Source organism: Canis lupus, chromosome 7 (genome assembly GCF_003254725.2).
Source record: "Canis lupus dingo isolate Sandy chromosome 7, ASM325472v2, whole genome shotgun sequence".
NCBI lineage: Eukaryota > Metazoa > Chordata > Mammalia > Carnivora > Canidae > Canis > Canis lupus.
In genome coordinates, this window is record NC_064249.1 from 15,744,817 (window position 1) to 15,763,717 (window position 18,901).

At 49.4% G+C, this 18,901-nt stretch overlaps 1 protein-coding gene across 7 annotated transcripts in view; it reads right to left on the minus strand.

The window, feature by feature from the left end:
- Positions 1-10,584: 10,584 nt before the first annotated feature.
- The window catches only part of RGS8 (regulator of G protein signaling 8), a 40,462-nt gene continuing 32,145 nt past the window's right edge, over positions 10,585-18,901 (minus strand). For all 7 annotated transcript variants that reach the window (XM_035719283.2, XM_025430018.2, XM_025430022.3 and 4 more), the window contains 2 exons: positions 15,363-15,529; positions 10,585-13,721 (listed from right to left, as the gene is read on the minus strand). In XM_035719283.2, the coding sequence (XP_035575176.1) occupies positions 13,539-13,721; positions 15,363-15,529 (350 nt within the window). In that variant the 3' untranslated portion in view covers positions 10,585-13,538. The remainder of the gene's footprint in view (positions 13,722-15,362; positions 15,530-18,901) is intronic.

Sequence of the window (18,901 nt, forward strand, 5' to 3'; positions counted from 1 at the left end):
CCATTGTGTGAATGTACCACAATTTATCCACTCTTCTTTTGAGAGCCTTTTGTGTGGTATCCAGTCTTTTGCTATTGCTACTAAGTGCTACTGTTGCTACCTAGTGCTACTAAGAACACACCTGGGCACTTCAGTTTGGTGTCCATTCATAAAAATGTTTCATAAAAGGTTCATATGTCTAGGAGTGGAAATGCTGGGCCCATTTTATAGATACAGAAGCTGAGGCTCAGAGAGGTTAAGGAAACTGTTCAAAAAAAAAAAAAAAAAAAGGAAACTGTTCAAGCTCACGCAGCTAATAAATAACCAGGTCCAGGATTTGAATCCAGGACTACCATGAAGAACAGAGGTGAGGAAGTACTCAGAGAGAGGGGACGTAGGGGGCAATCCGAATAACAAGGAAACTTTATATTTTATAACCTTGAGACTAGAACTTATAATTACTGAATGTTTTCAGTATTTTGCATTCCTGCCTCAAGGCTCTGGCCCATGCCCGGCTTAGGAACCTCCAGCCAGCCCTGGTTCTGGATGAAGTGACATGGCCCTTTAATCCCCAGGGCGGACTGCTTAGTTACAGAAGTGGCAAAGCTTTCTGTGTTGCAGAAGCACCGTTCCAGGGTCACCTCCTCTCTCCTACCGCATGAGGTGCTCCCAGACTCTGCCCCTGCCCAGCACCACGCTCCCCCAGGGCACACACACCACGCCGGAGCCTCCCCTGTTGATGGGCAGCCTCAACCCTCGCTGCTCTGGCCCCGCCTGCCCCCTCCACCCCAGGCACACACACTACCGAGTGAGGCCACCCACAGAGCCATTTAATCATCCTGAGTGCAAGGCCACACCACAGGCTCAGGCAAGGGGAAGGGAAAACAGGACTGCAGCTGTGCTGTGATGTCAGTGATGGGGCAGATGGGCATTCAAATAAAAATGAGAATTACCAGGCAAATATGCCCTTGGCAGAGCAGCTGTTCACTGGCCTCAGGCTTACAAGATTCCCAGATCTGTGTATATTTAAGCAATGGCAGGCCTATAAAACCCCTCCCCAGAGGGCCCCCAGGCGGAGATCCTGTTCCTCTGGACAGAAGCCTTGCTCTTGCCCAAAGCCACAGACCTGCCCTCACCCACGCCTTCACCTTCTCATGGAATTTGCAATCAATCTTAAGGGAGATTGGAATTGGAAAAGCTGATACTGAAGCCCTATAGATCGAGGGTCAGGGATATCACTGCCCAGGAAGGACAGCCCCGTGTTACGCTGGATCATCAGGGAACTGCCAGGCAGCCAGTGTGCATCATGTAAGAGTCCCGGGCAGCAGAGGTGGCTTTCCAAGAAGTTTCAGACTTGACTCTTGCCCTTGGTGAGCTTATACTCTGGGTTAAAAGAGGAAGAAAATGAAGGACAGATGAAAAGTTAAATAAATAGCTTAGCTCTCCTGTAGAAGAAGTGATCTAGGGATCCCTGGGTGGCGCAGCGGTTTGGCGCCTGCCTTTGGCCCAGGGCGCGATCCTGGAGACCCGAGATCGAATCCCACGTCGGGCTCCCGGTGCATGGAGCCTGCTTCTCCCTCTGCCTGTGTCTCTGCCTCTCTCTCTCTGTGTGTGACTATCATAAATAAATAAATAAAAATTTAAAAAAAAAAAAAAAAGAAGTGATCTAGAGAGGTCTTTTCTTCAGGAAGGCAAAGCAGAGACCCAGAAAGTGGTGGAAGGCCATGGCTAAGCACTGGGTCTGGTAGGACACATCCAGTCTGCAATCCCTCCCACCATTCCCCTGGACGAATGGCAATAACCCCTCCGAGCCTCAGGTACCTTTCTACAAAATGGGACAATAGTTCTGCTCCCTGGGGCTGTGGTGAGGATGGAGCAGTAAGATGTTTGTAAGTTCCAGTTATAAAATAAATACGTCCTGGGGATGTCCCGTACGGCAAGGTGACTATAATTAACAACACTGTGCTGTATTTTTGAAAGTTGCTGAGAGAGGGGATCTTAAAAGTTCTCACCACAAGAAGAGAAACTTGTAACTACGTGAGATGGTGCCTGTTCACTAGACTTACCGTGGTGACCGTTTCTGCAATATATACACATAGCAAATCAGGATGGTGTACACCTGAGACCAATAGAATGTTCTACGTCAATAATATCTCAATTAAAAGAACCGAAGCGAAAACAAGGTTAGCCCTGCCTCGTGATGATAAGGGGAAGAAAGTGTTTGTAAAACCTGGGCTTATAGTAGGCGCTTCATGAATAAGTAGCAGTGATCCCTACGCAAAGAAATGCATGCCCCCAGTCAAATTCTCTGCTCCAGCTCCATGATTATCGGATGTACCATATACTTCCTCACCTCGTCTGTTTCTTTCCTCTCTTTCTTGACTGGTTGTGGATGTGAACATGTAGCAGTTTTTTCTACAGCTTTAAAGAATATCTCCCAAAGAAATGTGTGGGAAATATCAGAAAGGGAGACAGAACGTAAAGACTGCTAACTCTGGGAAATGAACTAGGGGTGGTAGAAGGGGAGGAGGGCGGGGGGTGGGAGTGAATGGGTGACGGGCACTGGGTGTTATTCTGTATGTTAGTAAATTGAACACCAATAAAAAAAAAAAAAAAAAAAAAAAAAAAAAAAAAAAAAAAAGAATATCTCCCAGCTCCCCTCTCCCCACCAACCAACTCCCGCCCCTCCCAGCACAGACCCCCTCCACCACCTAAGGTGGGGCTGGACCCGCCCTAGGGTAAGCAGGACCGGTCCTTGTGGAAGGGCAAGGGCAGTAGGCCAAAGCCCCGGGATCTCTCCACCGCAGCCTGGCATGGCTGGCTCCTGCCTCGCCTGCTGCTAGCCTGTCTGGCTCCAGGACAGATGCTTTCCCGGGGACAGGGAAGTGGAAGCAGGGGCAGGTGCTGCTAAAACACAAAGGCTGGCAGACGGGCCAGCTGCCAGAGTGCGGAGGGGACCCTGAGTGTGGGACCACAGGTGGGGCGGGGTGGGGCACATGACAAGCATCTGGACCACTGCACCCTGCCCACGGCTCACCTCCCAAAGCGAATGGCCCAGGCAGGCTGTGCTGAAGGCACCCTTTATTCTAGAGGCCAGGCTCCGGCACTGCTCCTCAAAAGAGGGCTTACCCCAGGCTGGTGAGCAGGTGGCCAACAGCTGCTCCCTCAACAGAGCAAGACTGTCTCCGTGGCTACAAAGCAGGCCCAGATGCCACCCCTCTGCGTGAGAATGTCTCCTCCGGCTGAGACAAGCCCCTCCGCAGAGCTGCCTGAAAAGGGCCATTTGCCTTTAGGAGGGGCTGGCTCCCCCAGCTCCCCTGGCTGCCCACAGGCACCATCGCCCCTCTTCTCTTGCAAGACCCCTTTCTCTTAGCAACTGGCTGCCCCGAGCCAGGAAAGCAAACCAATATATTCTCCAGGCTAATTGCTGTCTATTCATCTCCCCCAGGACCCCCTTTCTCCCCTCAATGCAGGGAGAGAAACTTTGCCCTACTCAGCATGCTGCCATCTGGGGGATTCTGTGATTTGAATATGGTTATGATACAGAAGGTTCTAGAAGTTCCCTTCCTAGCTCCTCACCCCTTCCTTGCCATTTCCCGGGAGACGCTGCCAACCTGGGTCCTGTGGAGTTGTGGATTCAAATCACCCTTGCTATTGGTTACAAGTGATCTGAGAAAGCGCTTCCTGGAAAACCTTGACCATGGCATTTTTAAAGCACAGGATTAAAATAATTTCCCTTAACACCCCCAGCAAACACACACACACACACAGCCATTCCGTATTCGAGGTGGGCTCCACGCAGTCTACTCCAGAGCCACCTACGCCCTCCGCATCTTGAGCGAGAACATCCACCAGCTTATGTTTCCCGTGTTTCTCCAAAAGCGACAAGCGACAAGTCAAAAGTCAAAGTCTGGCTCCAGCATAAACTAGAACAGGGCATGCTGAAAGTGCCCCATCAGTTGATTTGGTTTTGCAAGACACAGGATTTTGTTTTTAAACTCTGTCAATTCAAAGTTCAGTTAATTTGTTTGCATATTGTGTGTCTCATTGGAAAGTCTGCATGATGAGTGAGAGTGATCCCTGTTATATTTAGGTCACAGGGCACGTAAGGAGAGGTCCCAATATCCTGACTGGAGCAGAGTACCGTGCTGAATGATAAAAGGCACCTTGTTTTGTTTCTAAGTGACAGAGGTCCTGTTTTTCAAACACAGCTTACATTTGACCTACCGTGATACTTTCTACTGCCAACAGCCCCGTGACAGGTTCTGGGATGTCTGCAAACCGGAGTCTGGATCTCCAATAGTTGTGACTATGATTTTGGGGACACCTACACATACCAGCTCCTGCCCAGGTGCTTTGCCCATCTCATCTCCAATCCTCATAGCTGCCCTGCCTGGAAGTGTGGATACTCTTACCCCCTTTGGCTAATAGGAAAATAGAGGCTAGGAGAGGCTAAATTCATCCCCAGGGTCCCACACCCAGAATAAGCAACAGCTTCAGGACTCATTCTCAGGCACCTGAATCCCCATGTTCTTTCCTGCTGCGTGTTTAAGAAGAGAGCCCCTGCCCCTCTGGGTGCCAGCCAGACGGGCCTTAGTGCCTGAGGAGAGGGGGCTATGTCTCTCTCCGTGGGAAGGGCATGCCTGGAGCCTGGACCCCATGGATGTGCTCAACCCCCAGCAGATGCGGGAGACAGAGACCCAGCGTGTCCAGGGTTGTGAGTGGGGCCATGACTCAGTCTCCCCAGAAAGTGCCCTGCGAGATGGCAGCGGACAGATCGTCCTGATGGGGAGTGAGTGCAAAGAACAGGACAGAAACAAACTGGTGCAACTGCACCTGGATGCACCGCTCAGGAACAGCTCGGGCAGATAATTGGCTAATCCCATTTCCAGCTGGCTTTGCAGTGCATCTCTCAGCGACCATCATTTTCCAGCCCAGGCCTTCAGCTTCTCCAGGAACCCACATTTTTGAGTGAGCAAAAGGTAAAGAACTGACCCCCCTTTCCACCCGTCCCCTCCCCTCTGCCTCAGCCTGCTGTTGGCACGTACTTGCATCCTTCCCACTGCAGGGGCAGCTCCGCTCCCACACCTTCTCCCCTTGCCTGCACCCATGCACCCCGCTTACCCTGCATTCCCTTGTAGTCCACAGCAAAGCAGAGGTTAAGAGCACCAGTTCTGGATTCACAGAGCCGGGGTTCTAAATCTAATTATGCCACCTACAGGTTGCATGACCTTGGCTATGGAGGTTCAGCTCTCCCTGCTTCAGTTTATCTTTATATGGGGATAATAAACCAAAACCGCATCTACCTGTTATGGGCTGAACTGTCTCCCCCCACCCCACCCCCACTCCCACCATTCATATGTTGACACCCTAAGCCCCAGTACTTCAGAATGTGACTGGATTTGGAGACAGGCCTTCAGGGAGGTGATTTAATTAAAATGAGGTTGCTGGGGCAGCCCTAATCCAACCTGACAGGTGTTTTTACAAGAAGGGGAAGAGACCCAAGGGGCAAGGTCGCTGGGGAAAGGCCATGTGAGGACACAGCAAGAAGATGGCCTTCTACAAGCCAAGGAGAGAGACATCAGGAGAAGTTAATCTCACCTCGCACCTTGATCTCAGACTGCAGAACTGTGAGGGAACGTCTGTTGTTTACGCTGCTTGATCTGTGGTATTTTGTGATGGGAGGCCTAGCCAATCAATACCCTACCTCATAGCATCGCTGTGGGGTTTCAACTAGATGGAGATGGAGCATCTACATTGCCTTGCAAAGTTCCTGGCTCCTAAGGAGGGTGTCCTATTAGTACAGCCACTTCTGAATGTGAAGCCACTCACTTTCTGTAGCACTCATCTGGTAAGCCTTGTGCCAGTGTTATGAAGGGTTAAGTTCCTGTGAGAGCTAAGTCGGTTCCTTGAGGTCCCGGGTGGGGGGAGTAGATTTCTGGCCTCCGCCTCCAGCCTACCCAAGTGCCTAATCTATAAGGCCTGCTCCAATACACTTGTAAGATATAATATTCTTTCAATCAGTATCTAGGGACTAGAGTAGGGAACAAAGCAGACGGTCTCCAGGAAGTTTATGGTTTAGCGGGGAAGGAGGAGACACTGATCATGTAACATCCTTCGCTTTGAGTGGTGTCCTTCTGCTTCAACCAAGAAGCAAATGAGCTCTGAATGGAGGTGCCAGCTTGAGTCCCGGTGATCCAGTGAGAGAGAAGACCGCCGCTAGCACCCTCTGTGTGCCTACACTGTCCCCGGCACTGTGCTAAGCATAAGCAGGCTTCCATGTTAACTTACATTGTCTTCACAACAGCCCCAGGTGGTTGACTCTGTGGTTATTTTGGTTTTACAGATGAGAAGACTGAGGCACAGAGAAGTAACTGTCCTAGGCTCACACAACTTGTAAGAGCTAACAGCCGAGATTCAAACTCGGACAGTCTAGCATCAGAGCCCAAGTGATCAGCAAGAGAGTGCAGATGGAACCCCCGTCAAAGACAGTTCTCTCAGGCTTGTGGGTTTGTCTCCATGACTGAGCACGCAGCCACTGTGATGTGGGGTGGGGACTTGGTCTCCCCTCTGTGCTGTAGAATCAGTCATGGACAGGGGAGACAGTACCCATGACAGGTCCCCACACTTTCCCTCTAGTCTTCAGAATGGCTTTGTCCCATACCTCCTGGACAGGGGACAAGAACAGGCTTCAACTAAGAAATGCATCCACAGGAGGGAGTTATATCAATGACTTCTCTTTTGTTTTCCTCTGGCCACTTTGTTGATGTAGACAATAGGACCAGAAGGGATTTTGCTTGTTTTTCCCACATTCACTGCGTGTTAATGAGATGCTCAGCACAGTGTTAAGTGTTTTCCTCTGAAAGAGGCTCTGTGAAAGACTAGGAGACAGATCTCGGATCCAAAGGGTTCCAGACCAAGCAAACACTGCAGGGAGGGAGTAAAAACCAGCGAGGGGCATTCAAAACCTGTCCCACAGAGAAAAAGGCCAGGGGCTAGAGAGAATTTGTGAAAGTGTTTGGAGAGAGCTTTTAGCATATGGCGAGTCCAGCCCCGCCACCCACTGGGCTAAGTGCCTGCCTGCCTCTCCCTTCTCCCCTAGGGAGAGTGGGTACAGCGGGTCCCTTGGAGAGCCTGACATGTACCCCTGAGGCGTGGAAACCTGACCCCATCCTGAAAAATCAAAAACATGAGCTATGGGTTGGCAGCAGGGCACCTGCTGCCTTGTAATTCTGGGGGCAAGTAAGACCCAAATGCTTCCAACCGGCCAGCTGCGAACCTCTGAGAGAGAGAGAGACTGGTATGGGGTTATCTGAGGACCCCTCCTAAAGGGTGTCCTGGAGGGACAAACAGACTGCAGCAGAGAGAAGTTAGGGCCCTTCCCCGGACAGAGCAAGCCATGAGTCAGAGTAGGAAAGTATCCAACCTTTTGGGGTCAGCTGGAGGTAAGAGGGGAGGACTCCTCAGAGACAAAGGGTCTCCAGGGAACTCAAGAAGGACCCAGCAGAGTTCTCCCAGGCCCCGAGAGCTGGAGGCCTATCCCCGAAGGTATGCAAGGCAGGTAGGACACCCTTGTCCCTCCTTCTCCTCCTTCTCTGCTTTTCTCAGTCCTGGAGGGGTCAGAAGTGGCAACAGAGGTGAGGTGTAGAAGGGGGGAAAGAGAGGAACCAATCACAGCCCCCCCACCAGTAGCATCCTCCTGTCTGCATCAGTCAGCTGCTACCACTCACCACTACGGGCCTTAGTCCACCAAACAGGAATTTGGAAGTGATCATTTGCGTTACAAAAGGCTTTTCAAAATGAGTGGGAAATATCAGAAAGGGAGACGAACACGAAAGACTCCTAACTCTGGGAAACGAACAACAAACTAGGGGTGGTGGAAGGGGAGGTGGGCAGGGGTGGGTGGGGGCGACTGGGTGGTGGGCACTTGACGGGATGAGCACTGGGTGTTATTCTGTATGTTGACAAATTGAACACCAATAAAAAAATAAATGTATTATTTTTTTTAAAAAAGGCTTTTCATTTAACCCAAAGCTTTCACCTTTGAAGAAATGTCAACTTTCCTTTAAAGACAGGCCTTCTGGGGCAGTTGGGTGGCTCAGTAGTTTAGCATCTGCCTTTGGCCCAGGTCATGATCCTGGGGTCCTGGGATCCAGTCTCCCATCGGGCTCCCATGGGGAGCCTGCTTCTCCCTCTGCCTATGTCTCTGTCTCTCTGTGTCTCTCAGGAATAAATAAATAAAATCTTAAAAAAAAAAAAAAAAAGATCTTCTCCAGCACATTTTAATTATTTGGCTTATTAATATGTTATATATCTCTATGTCATCCTCGCACCCGACAAATGAGCTTCGACAAGCAGACACTACCCCTTATTCTCCTTCAGTCCTCTCCCCGGGGCCGGATCACCAGAACACACTTTTCCAGGACACACGGCTTGTACCAAGTGCGGTGCAGCCACAGCAAGAGCAGCCCACTCCATGTTCAGATTGCTCCAGCTGAACAAATACATAAACCATCCCTCAGCCTTTTCTCTCCCTGCATTTCGAGCAGTAGGTGGTGCTAATAAAAACACCACCTCCTATTTGGAGAGCACTTCACAGTTGCAGAGCCCCCCTCCTAACCCAAAGGCACCCCGCCCCGCCCCCACCCGCACTATCCCAGGCCATTCCCACCCCGAGGCCCCCCACGTGGCTGCCTCCCCACGGATGACCGCCAGCCGCGAGCCGCCCCTGCCTGGCGAGCTCCCCCCCCCCGTGCGCCCCACCCCGGCGGTGGGGGGGACCACGTGTCCTGGAAGCATCTCCTCGTGAAGTCAGCGGGCCAGAAACGTGGGCAGAGAGCGCGGGGCAGCGTGTTCAGGTTCTGTTTATTATGTTCTCACAGCCTTGTTTATAGTAAAGGTGAATGACATTATTCCACTTTGCACAGTAATGAAACGACGCGGCGAGATCCAACAGCCAAGCGGGTTATTGCGCGGATGAGCGGCTGCGCCTCTGCGGCCCGGCCACCTGGCCCCGCGCACAGGGAGCGCGGCCTCACCGCCCCGGGCGGCCCCCCACCCCCCCCAACCCCCCCACCCCCCGCAGTCTCCCATCTGGGGCCCCGCACCCTGTGGGGACCTGGGAGGCCGCGGGCGCAGGAAGACGTTTCCGCTCTTGGCTTCTCCCTCCACGATCGCGCCAAGAGGCACAGGTTCTCAAAGGCAGGGGTGACCTCGCGGCCTCTGTCGCTTCCAACCCGGAGGGACGCGAATTGAAAGAGGGCGGCTGAAGGGCAGCGTCGGGCGGAGAATGGAAGTCCTCCGCTTTGCTGGGAAGTAGGCACAGACGGGGTCCGGAGAGCTCCGGGCACGCGCGTCCATGCGGCCCGTGGCCTCGGACGCGCCACTTTGCACCTGTCCCTTCTGCTCCAGGAGAAGCAGAGCCCAGGGAGCCGCCTCCCTTCCCCCGCAGGTGCCCTCCCCTGCCGCCTTCCCCGCTCCTACCCTCCCGCAGCTCTCAACACCGTGACAGTCCAGGGCCTGGGGGACTGGGAAGCCCCGGTTGTGCCAAGGAAAAGCAGCCAGGCCCTCCCTGCCCCCGAGCCTGGGCCTGCAGCGGGGACAGGACACCATCGCCCAGCTTTGGTTTGTTCAGAGCAGCAAGTTCTGGGGGGAGCACCAGAGGAGGAAACCAGCCTGGAACCTTCAGCTGCCCATCCAGCCGGAGACCAAAGAGGGGATCCTGAGGGCTCTGGAGCGAGAAGGGGTGACCCCACTGTGACCCCACTGTGGCCTTGGAGAAGCCCTCAAGAGCGTGATATTCCCAGGATGGGACCAGCTCCGCTGAGAAATTTGGACGTTGTTGCGCTGCCTCTGTCACCACTAGGGCACCCCCTCCGCCCCCTACCTGAGTTCCAGCCACCAGGTCGCAAGGCCTTGGCCACAGAGGCACAACCCAATGCAAATGGCCAAACACAGAGCGCGCGTGACAATGAGCAAACGAGGGAGAGGCCCAGGAGGCCAGCCTGGAGGAAGCACTGGGATGAGACTGGGATGCGTGACCAAACCCCTTCTTGGGCAGATACCCTTCAGCGCTCCCCGCCGCCGGCGCACCCGCGACCGCTGCGTGCAGCTGGGCCACAGACGTTTTTCTCTCACAGGAGCACATCAGACTGAGACAACACAGAGACGCAGCCGCCCAGAGTCGGACTCGGGGCTGGCAGGTTCCTGCTGGCATCTGGGGGTGCGCCAGCCGCTCGGGCCCCTCCTCACTCCTCAGGCCCCCGCTGCCTTACCTCCTCCGCAGGGGAGTCACCTGGATGCCTTGGGTCCCAGCCACCAGCTGTTCTGGAGTGGGACATGTGGACCTTTAGGTTTGAAAACTCCCCAGGTGATACCAATGAGCACCCAATGGTGGGAGCCACTATCTTAGACCATCTTTTTCTCAAAGCCTGGTCCGTGGGAACTTGTTAAAAATGCAGTTTTCTGGGTTCCACCCAGGTCCTTTTGGATCAGCATCTGTGGGTGTGCCGCGTGGGAAGTAGCACTTGTAACAGGCTTTCCGGGTGAGCCCCGGGCATGCTCAGAGGACCCTTCCTCACCCCAGAGACACCCTGGGGCTCTGAATGGTTGTCATTGATTATGTTTTATTTGGTTTGCCGAAGGCAACAGGTAATCTCACGCCAGCCAGAAACAGGTTGGACACTCAAGTGGGGCCGAAAGGCCGCTTGCGGGGTGGAGAGCAGTCCTAAAAATCACAGCTCTGCCTGGCCTACCGCCCTGGCTTGCCCTGGGTCTTCAAAGCAAGCCTCGAGCCCGGAAGGCTGTCCACAGCAGGAGCCCGGCATGAGGACCAAAGGAAGACCAGACGTGGAAGAAGTGGCACCTGCAGATGCCCACCTGGTGAGGCGGACGAGGGCCCATGGAAGAGGGAATAGGAGAAAGGGTAGGACCGGGAGACATGGAAGATTGGGGATGAGGTATGCTTTGATATTGCTCTAGATGTTGTAAACATTTCTCTTTGTTTCATCACAGACCAAAATCTGGGTTGGCATGACCTAAGTGCCTGAACGTAGGCATCAGAGCAGAGAGCTCTGTGCCTTCTGTGGGAAGCAGGACAGGAAGGGTGTGAGGACAGCTCTACCCCATGGGAAGACCATCTCTGTGGTGTATTGGACTCACTCTCACAATGGTCACACACACACACACACACACACACGCACACACACTCCACGGGAGTACCATAAATATAGCTATCACGTTCCTCTACACAGACACACGCCCACATACCCTCACGGAGCGGCAAAATTCAGGATACCCAAGCTCGGTCCTTCACGCCTCCCCATCGTGGGAGGAAGTCACCTGGCGCCATGACACCACCATCTGCGGCCTTCATTCCACCAACGGTTGGCAAGAACTCTGGGCCTCGGGTGAGGCCACTGCCCAACACTCTGGTTCAGACTTCTCCTGGGGATAGTGAAAGTGGTAAAAAGGCCCCTCTTAAACATTTCATGTTTCCATAACTGTTCCAATTTACATGCACCTCATATTTGACAGTAGAGTTGGCAGCAGATGCACATTTCATATGTAAACAATGTTTAAAATACCCTGTTCGAGAATTTGATCATTAAATTAATTCTGGCAGCTTTAGCTAAGAATGGTTTTTACCAGTGGGGACAGGGGAATACTATCCGATCTAACTGGGAACACCCATTTGAGGCTTCAGGGTTCTTGAACATGAGACTTCACAGGACGCTTCAGTGTGAGGGTTAGGAGGCATGTGTTCTCTCTCTCCTTGATGGTTCAGACAGACTCACCAACCATCATCTACAGATAATAATGTGTCTGGCAGGGCAACAGACCCTGACACCAGTGGGACTCAGGAGCCTTCTTGGCCTTGTCTAGCTGCAGCCAAGGAAGGAAGTGATTCACAAAGTTACTGGACAGGAATGCAAACGCTCGAATCCCGTGCATCTAGAGGCCCATCACCCCACGAGGGGAGAATGCTTCAGCCCACTTGTCAGTCACCTGAACCCCAGAGCTTATGCCTAATCATAGTTCTTTCCTTTAGTCAAGCCGAAAGTTTTGGAGACCTGCAATGAATCCAAATCCATTGGCTGTGAATTATCCCAATTGTACCTCCATCACATTCTCTATGATCTGGTCCACCTGGATATCAGCCTCTTCCAGACTCCTCTTCCACTTTCTGGTCTCTCTGCTGAGGATGCGTATCCCTGGCACTGCAAACTTGTGCCAAATTCCACTCTTTCTCATAAAGCAGCTAGAGTGCTTTATGCTCATCCTCCAAGGAAGAGTTTCCTGATACATTTCCAAAAGCAGCCTCAGGGCATCATGAAAGCATTTTAGGAAGATTCTCCATAGCCAGATGTTAACAGGGATCTTAGCCTCACCTCCTGTTTCATGTTCAATCCCCAAAGGTCAGAGATCAAGAAGGAAGTTGCTCAAGAGCCAAGGTGGCCTTCATGAAGGAGACCTTTCTAAGAAAGCATGCTCCCAGGAAGCAAGCTGAAGAGTTACACAGCCTAAGTTCCCATTCTCCCCCATCATAATTACATGACCTGCATGGAAGGGGGGACAGGGAGAGACAAGGAAAGTATTAGGCACCATGAGAGCTGTCCATGCTATGGGAATTCACCTCCCTTTGCCAAGCTGTCTGTCATTCTAAGAGATGAGTGATGTGTGATGCCACAGGGAGGTGAGGGCAGAGAATACAGTAAGCAACAGAAAGAGTATATATAGTGCTCCATTGCACAAAAGTCTACTGGTGCTATGTTCCCTGGTCATTTGACTCCTGCAATACTTCTTGGTAGAATCAAGGAAGATTTGCAAGCTGTATCTTTCTTAAAAGCAGCTCCACATCAGAAGTCGTGAAAGACATCTCCCAAGACCCTCCCTGGAATTGCAAGGGTAAAAAGTCTTGTGAATCTCCTAGACTAAGATGGGCAGAGACCACAGCTTTTCATACTGGCCCAATGGAAATGAAAGGAATAGCCAAATTCATGGAGTTTGCCCCTTCTCCCAGAGGCCACCTGTCAATGACAGTGCTAGAAACCTGGGATTCCCCAGAGACCTCTCTTCTACATTGTGAGGCCCCAGCACCCAGGACTGGCCATTACACTGTGACAGCAAATCACAAGCATGAGCCAGAGTTTTCTGGCTCTTCCTCACAGGGGTAAAGGACAAGTTAGAGTCAGGAATCTTAACTGAAGAGGGTGTGGAAGTGGTGGAAGTTGCATTTGCATTATTTACACATTAGCCCAGCATAGCGAATCTGCCTTCTCAGCAGAGATGACCCAAGGCATTATGGAGGGCAAGTTGCTGACCCAGAAGAAGGGTAACAGCAGCAAGGTGCTACCACTAACCAGAACACAAACATGAGTAAATGGAATAGAGTCCAAGCTCTGGTGACTGGAATGGCCCTTCATCCATTTCTCATCCCCAGGCTCCCAACCTAAGTGCCATTGCTTTTTGAACACCTATGACATTTCACATTAGAATATGGTCTTGGCAGCAGAGGGAGGGGGAAAAGCCAGTGATCTCCAAGAGTCCCCATCTGAGGTCTAACTGAGCCTCCTCTGGCTTTGGGACAGCAAATCTAAGTACATTTTGGACCTCAGGAACCTGGGATAAGAGTCTTTCTCCATGAGGCTGTGTACTTTTCCCTGGGCTTGGTCAAAGCAAGTCAGGGATGGCTCTTGCATGTTCTTCCTGGTGGCTTCTCGGGTCTGGAAGTCTATGTTTACCTGGAGACACAAACAGAGAGCATGGTCACTGGCCCTCAAGGGCCCAGGTGCCTGGCAACTGCTCCTTGCTATATAATAATTATTAATGACAGTATCTTATATATGTAAGCTTATCCATGCTTTTCAAACTATTTGCCTGGAGGTCATCCCTTTTGACCCCAGCAAGAATCCTGTGAGGTCCAAAGACTAGATATTCTTCATCCCAATTTATAGTTAAGGACACTGAAGAAAGGAGCTAATAAAAAGCTGGTCTAAAGTAGTATGGAAAGTTAGTAACAGAGCCAAGGCAAAACCCCAAATCACTTAACTACCAAGCCAGGGGTCTTCACCATGTCAGGCAAAGGGTGAGACTGAAGCTAAGTATTAGTGTGGATTCCCCAAAGTAAGCCTGCCTTCTTGTTCTTTCTTAACTACCAAGGAAACAAATGCCCTGGGAAGAGAGGCTATGGTTATAATGGACATCTCTGTTCCAAGCAGCATTATAAGGAGCCTACAGCATCCTGGCCACTGGCCAAAGGCCTCCTACATTTCAAGTCAAAGGATAATTGAAGAGTTCTAAGTATATAATGCATCAAAACTCATAGCAAATATTTTTCTTCTATAAAACCCTCCCAAGTAAAATTCTGCTTTATAACTCAGCACAGCCATACATAGAAATTCATTTTATTATTATGTTATCATAAGATAATATAAATGACTGTAATTAGTCATTAATAAGCAGTGACAGATGTTGAATAGGTTAAATAGCTTTATCCCTAAAACTCAAGTGTAGTCTTTTTTTTTTTATTTTTATTTATTTATGATAGTCACACAGAGAGAGAGAGAGAGAGGCAGAGACATAGGCAGAGGGAGAAGCAGGCTCCATGCACCGGGAGCCCGACGTGGGATTCGATCCCGGGTCTCCAGGATCGCGCCCTGGGCCAAAGGCAGGCGCTAAACCGCTGTGCCACCCAGGGGTCCCCAAGAATAGTCTTAAAAGGTAGATGATAAACACTTTTACACTGTGGAAATGTGATTCAGAGAGACTAGGTAACTTAGCCAAGATCACACAGCTAGTAATTGTAGAGCTGAGACTGGAAAAAGATTCCAAAGTGGATGCTCATCCCATTAAGCCATGCTGCCTTCCACTAGGAAAACTAACACAGATTCAATGGCATCCATCCTTGCAGAATCGCTATAGAAACACAGGTCTTAGGGGATCCCTGGGTGGCTCAGCGGTTTCGCGCCTGCCTTTGGCCCAGGGTGTGGTCCTGGAGTCCCGGGATCGAGTCCCTAGTCGGCCTCCTGGCACGGAGCCTGCTTCTCCCTCTGCCTGTCTGTCTCTCTCTCTCTGTCTATCATAAAGTAAAAATAAATCTTTAAAAAAATAAAAAATAAATAAATAAAAAAGAAAAAGAAACACAGGTCCTGCAGGCACGTTTGACGGATAGCTAAAACATTCCTAATAGAGCTACTTTTTTAGAAGCCCTGGTCTCTGCCCCTTAAAAGTGATCCTTTTGTTCATTAAGAGCCATCGGAGAGGTAAGGCTCAATTTAGAAGACAGTACCCATCAAGACTGGCTCAAACCCCCACAAGGAGAGCCGTGTGAGACAGGAGCCATGGATAGAGGTCTTGCAAGACTCTCGCCACCACCAACACACCTCCCTCGGAGCCTGCACGTCCACAAACTCCTCAAAGATCCTATGGGCCTTGGAGACCAGCTTTGCAGTTGACCTGGTCTTCTTGAACTCCTCACAGGCCAGCCAGAATTCCAGGTTCTCCTCGCTGAACTCTGTCTTCAAGAAGGCGCGGAACGCAGCCACTCCATCTGTGGATGTGAGGGGAGGGGGAAAGGAAGAGAGAGAGGAAGAGGCTTAAGCTCCTGAACTGTAGAAGCAAGAGAGAAAGGTAGTGGTAATGTGAGAGCAGCCCTGATTGTCCAACCCTCACTACTCCACATCCTCTTGAAGACTCTCTTAAACACACAGGTGCCCTCGGAGACAAGCTCTGCTTCTTGCTCAAGGATCGCAGTGATATGATATGAGGGAGAAATGTGTAGGAAGCCATAGTAATAATGAGTATGAGAAGCCCTGGTCACTCTTCATCAGCCTTCAGTGGTCACTGCCTGTCCTCTAATGCAGAATCAGCTGTCCCCGGAGTCCACTGGTAAACCTGTTTCTAATTAGGCCAAAATAATATTTGTAATGCATTCTCTACCCTAATCCAAGTTAACCACCCTGAAAAAACAATTTGTTACAAAACAAACTACAAGAGGGTATGAATGCATCAGGGCAAATCCTTCACTACTACTAGAAGGATGTCTGAAAGTAAACACTGAAATTCAGTCACTAAAGCCATTCTAATACCTTCATAGGGTTCCCAGGCTCTTCTAAAAAAAAAAAAAAAAAAAAACTTCTGATGCCCTGTGTTTTAATGGTATATCCCATGGATATTTTATTTTAAAAAATCTTGCTTAGGTGGGTGAGCCTGGGTGAGCCTGGGTGGCTCAGGAGTTTGGTGCCGCCTTCGGCCCAGGGCGTGATCCTGGGGACCTGGGATCGAGTCCCGCGTCAGGCTATCTGCATGGAGCCTGCTTCTCCCTCTGCCAGTGTCTCTGCCTCTCTTTCTCTCTGTGTCTCGAATGAATGAATGAATGAATGAATGAATAAATAACCTTTCATTTAAAAAAGATCTTGCTTATAAAAATATGTTTTAATTAAGATTAATTATAATTTTTCTCCCAAATGATTTAATGAGAAACAGACCTTTTAATTTTTTTAAAATCCACATTATGCACATTGCCAGAGTTTCCGATCAGAATAAGATGAGCAGGGTTACCACGTAGATTTAGAAAACAATATCTACTGATAGCCTATACATTCATTAATGTGTTTTATTAAATATATTTTATAAATTATCTTAACCCTCAACACATTCTCCTTTAATCCTCAGAGCTATAGCTTTCTACAAACTGTCCTCAAAGGATGGGCAGACACAGCCTAGGATGAAGTGACTGCATTGGCTAAAAACAACTCTAGCTATAACTTTTTCTTCCTTTTCTAAAATTTGTTAAAAGGACAATATATCAACGGTTCTTAATTCTGAGGGATGGGACCACCTGAGCATCTGAGGGCCACCAGTATGTACCCAGACAATGTGCTGCCCAGGATCATCCCATGGATTGGTGGTGCCCTGCTATTGACATATTTAAGGGTTTGTTTTTACTTTTGTGAAACATTTTCATTTCTCCTAATTAAAAAGTCATTGGGTAGTATCTTTGTCTTTCAAAATAGATGTTGTAATTCCCTCACTAGAACAATAGGCATAAAAAAAAAAAAACACAAGACTTTTAGCTGCAAGATCCAGGAACTAGAGAGAAAAAAGGGTTTTGGTGGAATCTCAAAGTCAAACTTTAAATCAAAAAGAAATCTAAGTTTGGAGGCCTGAGTTTAAAGTGTTTAACAAAAGTAGGGTGGCCATGAAATTTATCACCCGAGCCAGTGTATTTTTGAGAGTGAAGGGAGACATACCTCTTAATTACACAGAGACAATGGGCATAAACCATGACCCCCCACAGACCAAAACCAGGACACATGGTCACTTTAAGACAAGATATATGGTCCTCTAAGATAAGGAGTACAGAGAAAGCAGAACATGATGTAAGGTGGTTTCCCGTCAGGCAGGATGGAAATAAAATTGCTCCTGCGACAGGGAAAGAAAAGGAGAATAACATAGTTTAGATGCATATGAGAGGTTGGCTCAGAACCCTACTCACCCTCATTTCCACACTGGGTTTAAAGCCCTGAGAGGAGGGAGTAGAAACCCAAGGTGAAATGAGAATCAAAGAGAGCATGAAACACTAACATAGAGATGGTTAGGCAGAAAGATGGCCAGAGAATCATTCATTCAATTTAATAATTTTTGTAAATTACTAATGTATAAAATGCTTACATCAGGAAACAGGTTATAAAAAAGACTGCTAACTCTGGGAAACGAACTAGGGGTGGTAGAAGGGGAGGAGGGCGGGGGGTGGGAGTGAATGGGTGACGGGCACTGGGGGTTATTTTGTATGTTAGTAAATTGAACACCAATAAAAAATAAATTAAAAAAATAAAAATAAAAAAATAAAATAAAAATAAATAAATAAATAAATAAATAAATTTATTTCAAAGAGAAAAAAATAAAAATAAAAAAAAATAAAATCCCTGCTCATAAAATCCCTGGTGGGTATTCCTTTTTTTTTTAGATTTTGTTTGTTTATTCACGAGAGACACAGAGAGAGAGAGGCAGAGACCTAGGCAGAGGGAGAAGCAGGCTCCCTGTGAAGAGCATGATGTGCTCTTATCTCCTCCAAGCTCTTATACAAGTAATCCAGAAGTTTCCACAGGCTCTGAGGAACTCAGATCTGAGAGCTAGCCTGCCTGCCAGGAGATTGCCATTGCTGCAGAAGGAGCCCCTGTAGCAGAAGCTACAGGCAGAAGTTGGATGGAATACCATTTGGAGCAGTGGAAGCCTCCAAGGAGACTCAGTGCCCATGAAGCTGGTCCAGCAAGGCGGTCTCTAAGCAGTGACCAGTGTACAGATGACAAGCTCCATGGATGCTATTGGTGGACGCAGGGAGGACATGAGGACCACAGGCCAAAAGCCTTCTCCTGCTAGTGGGGAGTAGGAAGGAAATGGCAGGGAGAGAACCCTAAAACACTGTGCATTTATCTAAAAGAGTAAATTCAAGTAACTTGGAAGAGTGACTTGGAAGGGCCTCTTGTTTTTAAAATGGAAGAGCTGAAATACTTTCATGGCAAAGCTGAAGTTTGTTGTTTGTGTTAATTTTTGTGTTGCTTTCCATTGAGCAAAACAGGCACTGTGAGCAACTTTGAATCCAGCTACAGATAAAGGAAGAAAATTATCTTTCTGCCTTCCTTGATGGCATTGGTGAAGATCACCCTGCTAGAGAAACTGGCCCTGAGTGAGACAAAATACAGACAGTATCTCCCTTCATCAAAGTCTCAGCATTATTGGGACTTTCTGTGGGTTTAAAAAAGAAAGAGAGAGAGAGAACACGTGGAAGGTGCTCTCAGGAATGTTGCTGTACTTCTCCCAATCTTATAGAGAAAGAAGCTGATGTTTAGAGAACAGTCCTGACAGAGTTCACACAGGTGATACTATGTAGCGTCACAAATATAAAATACACGAATTCCCA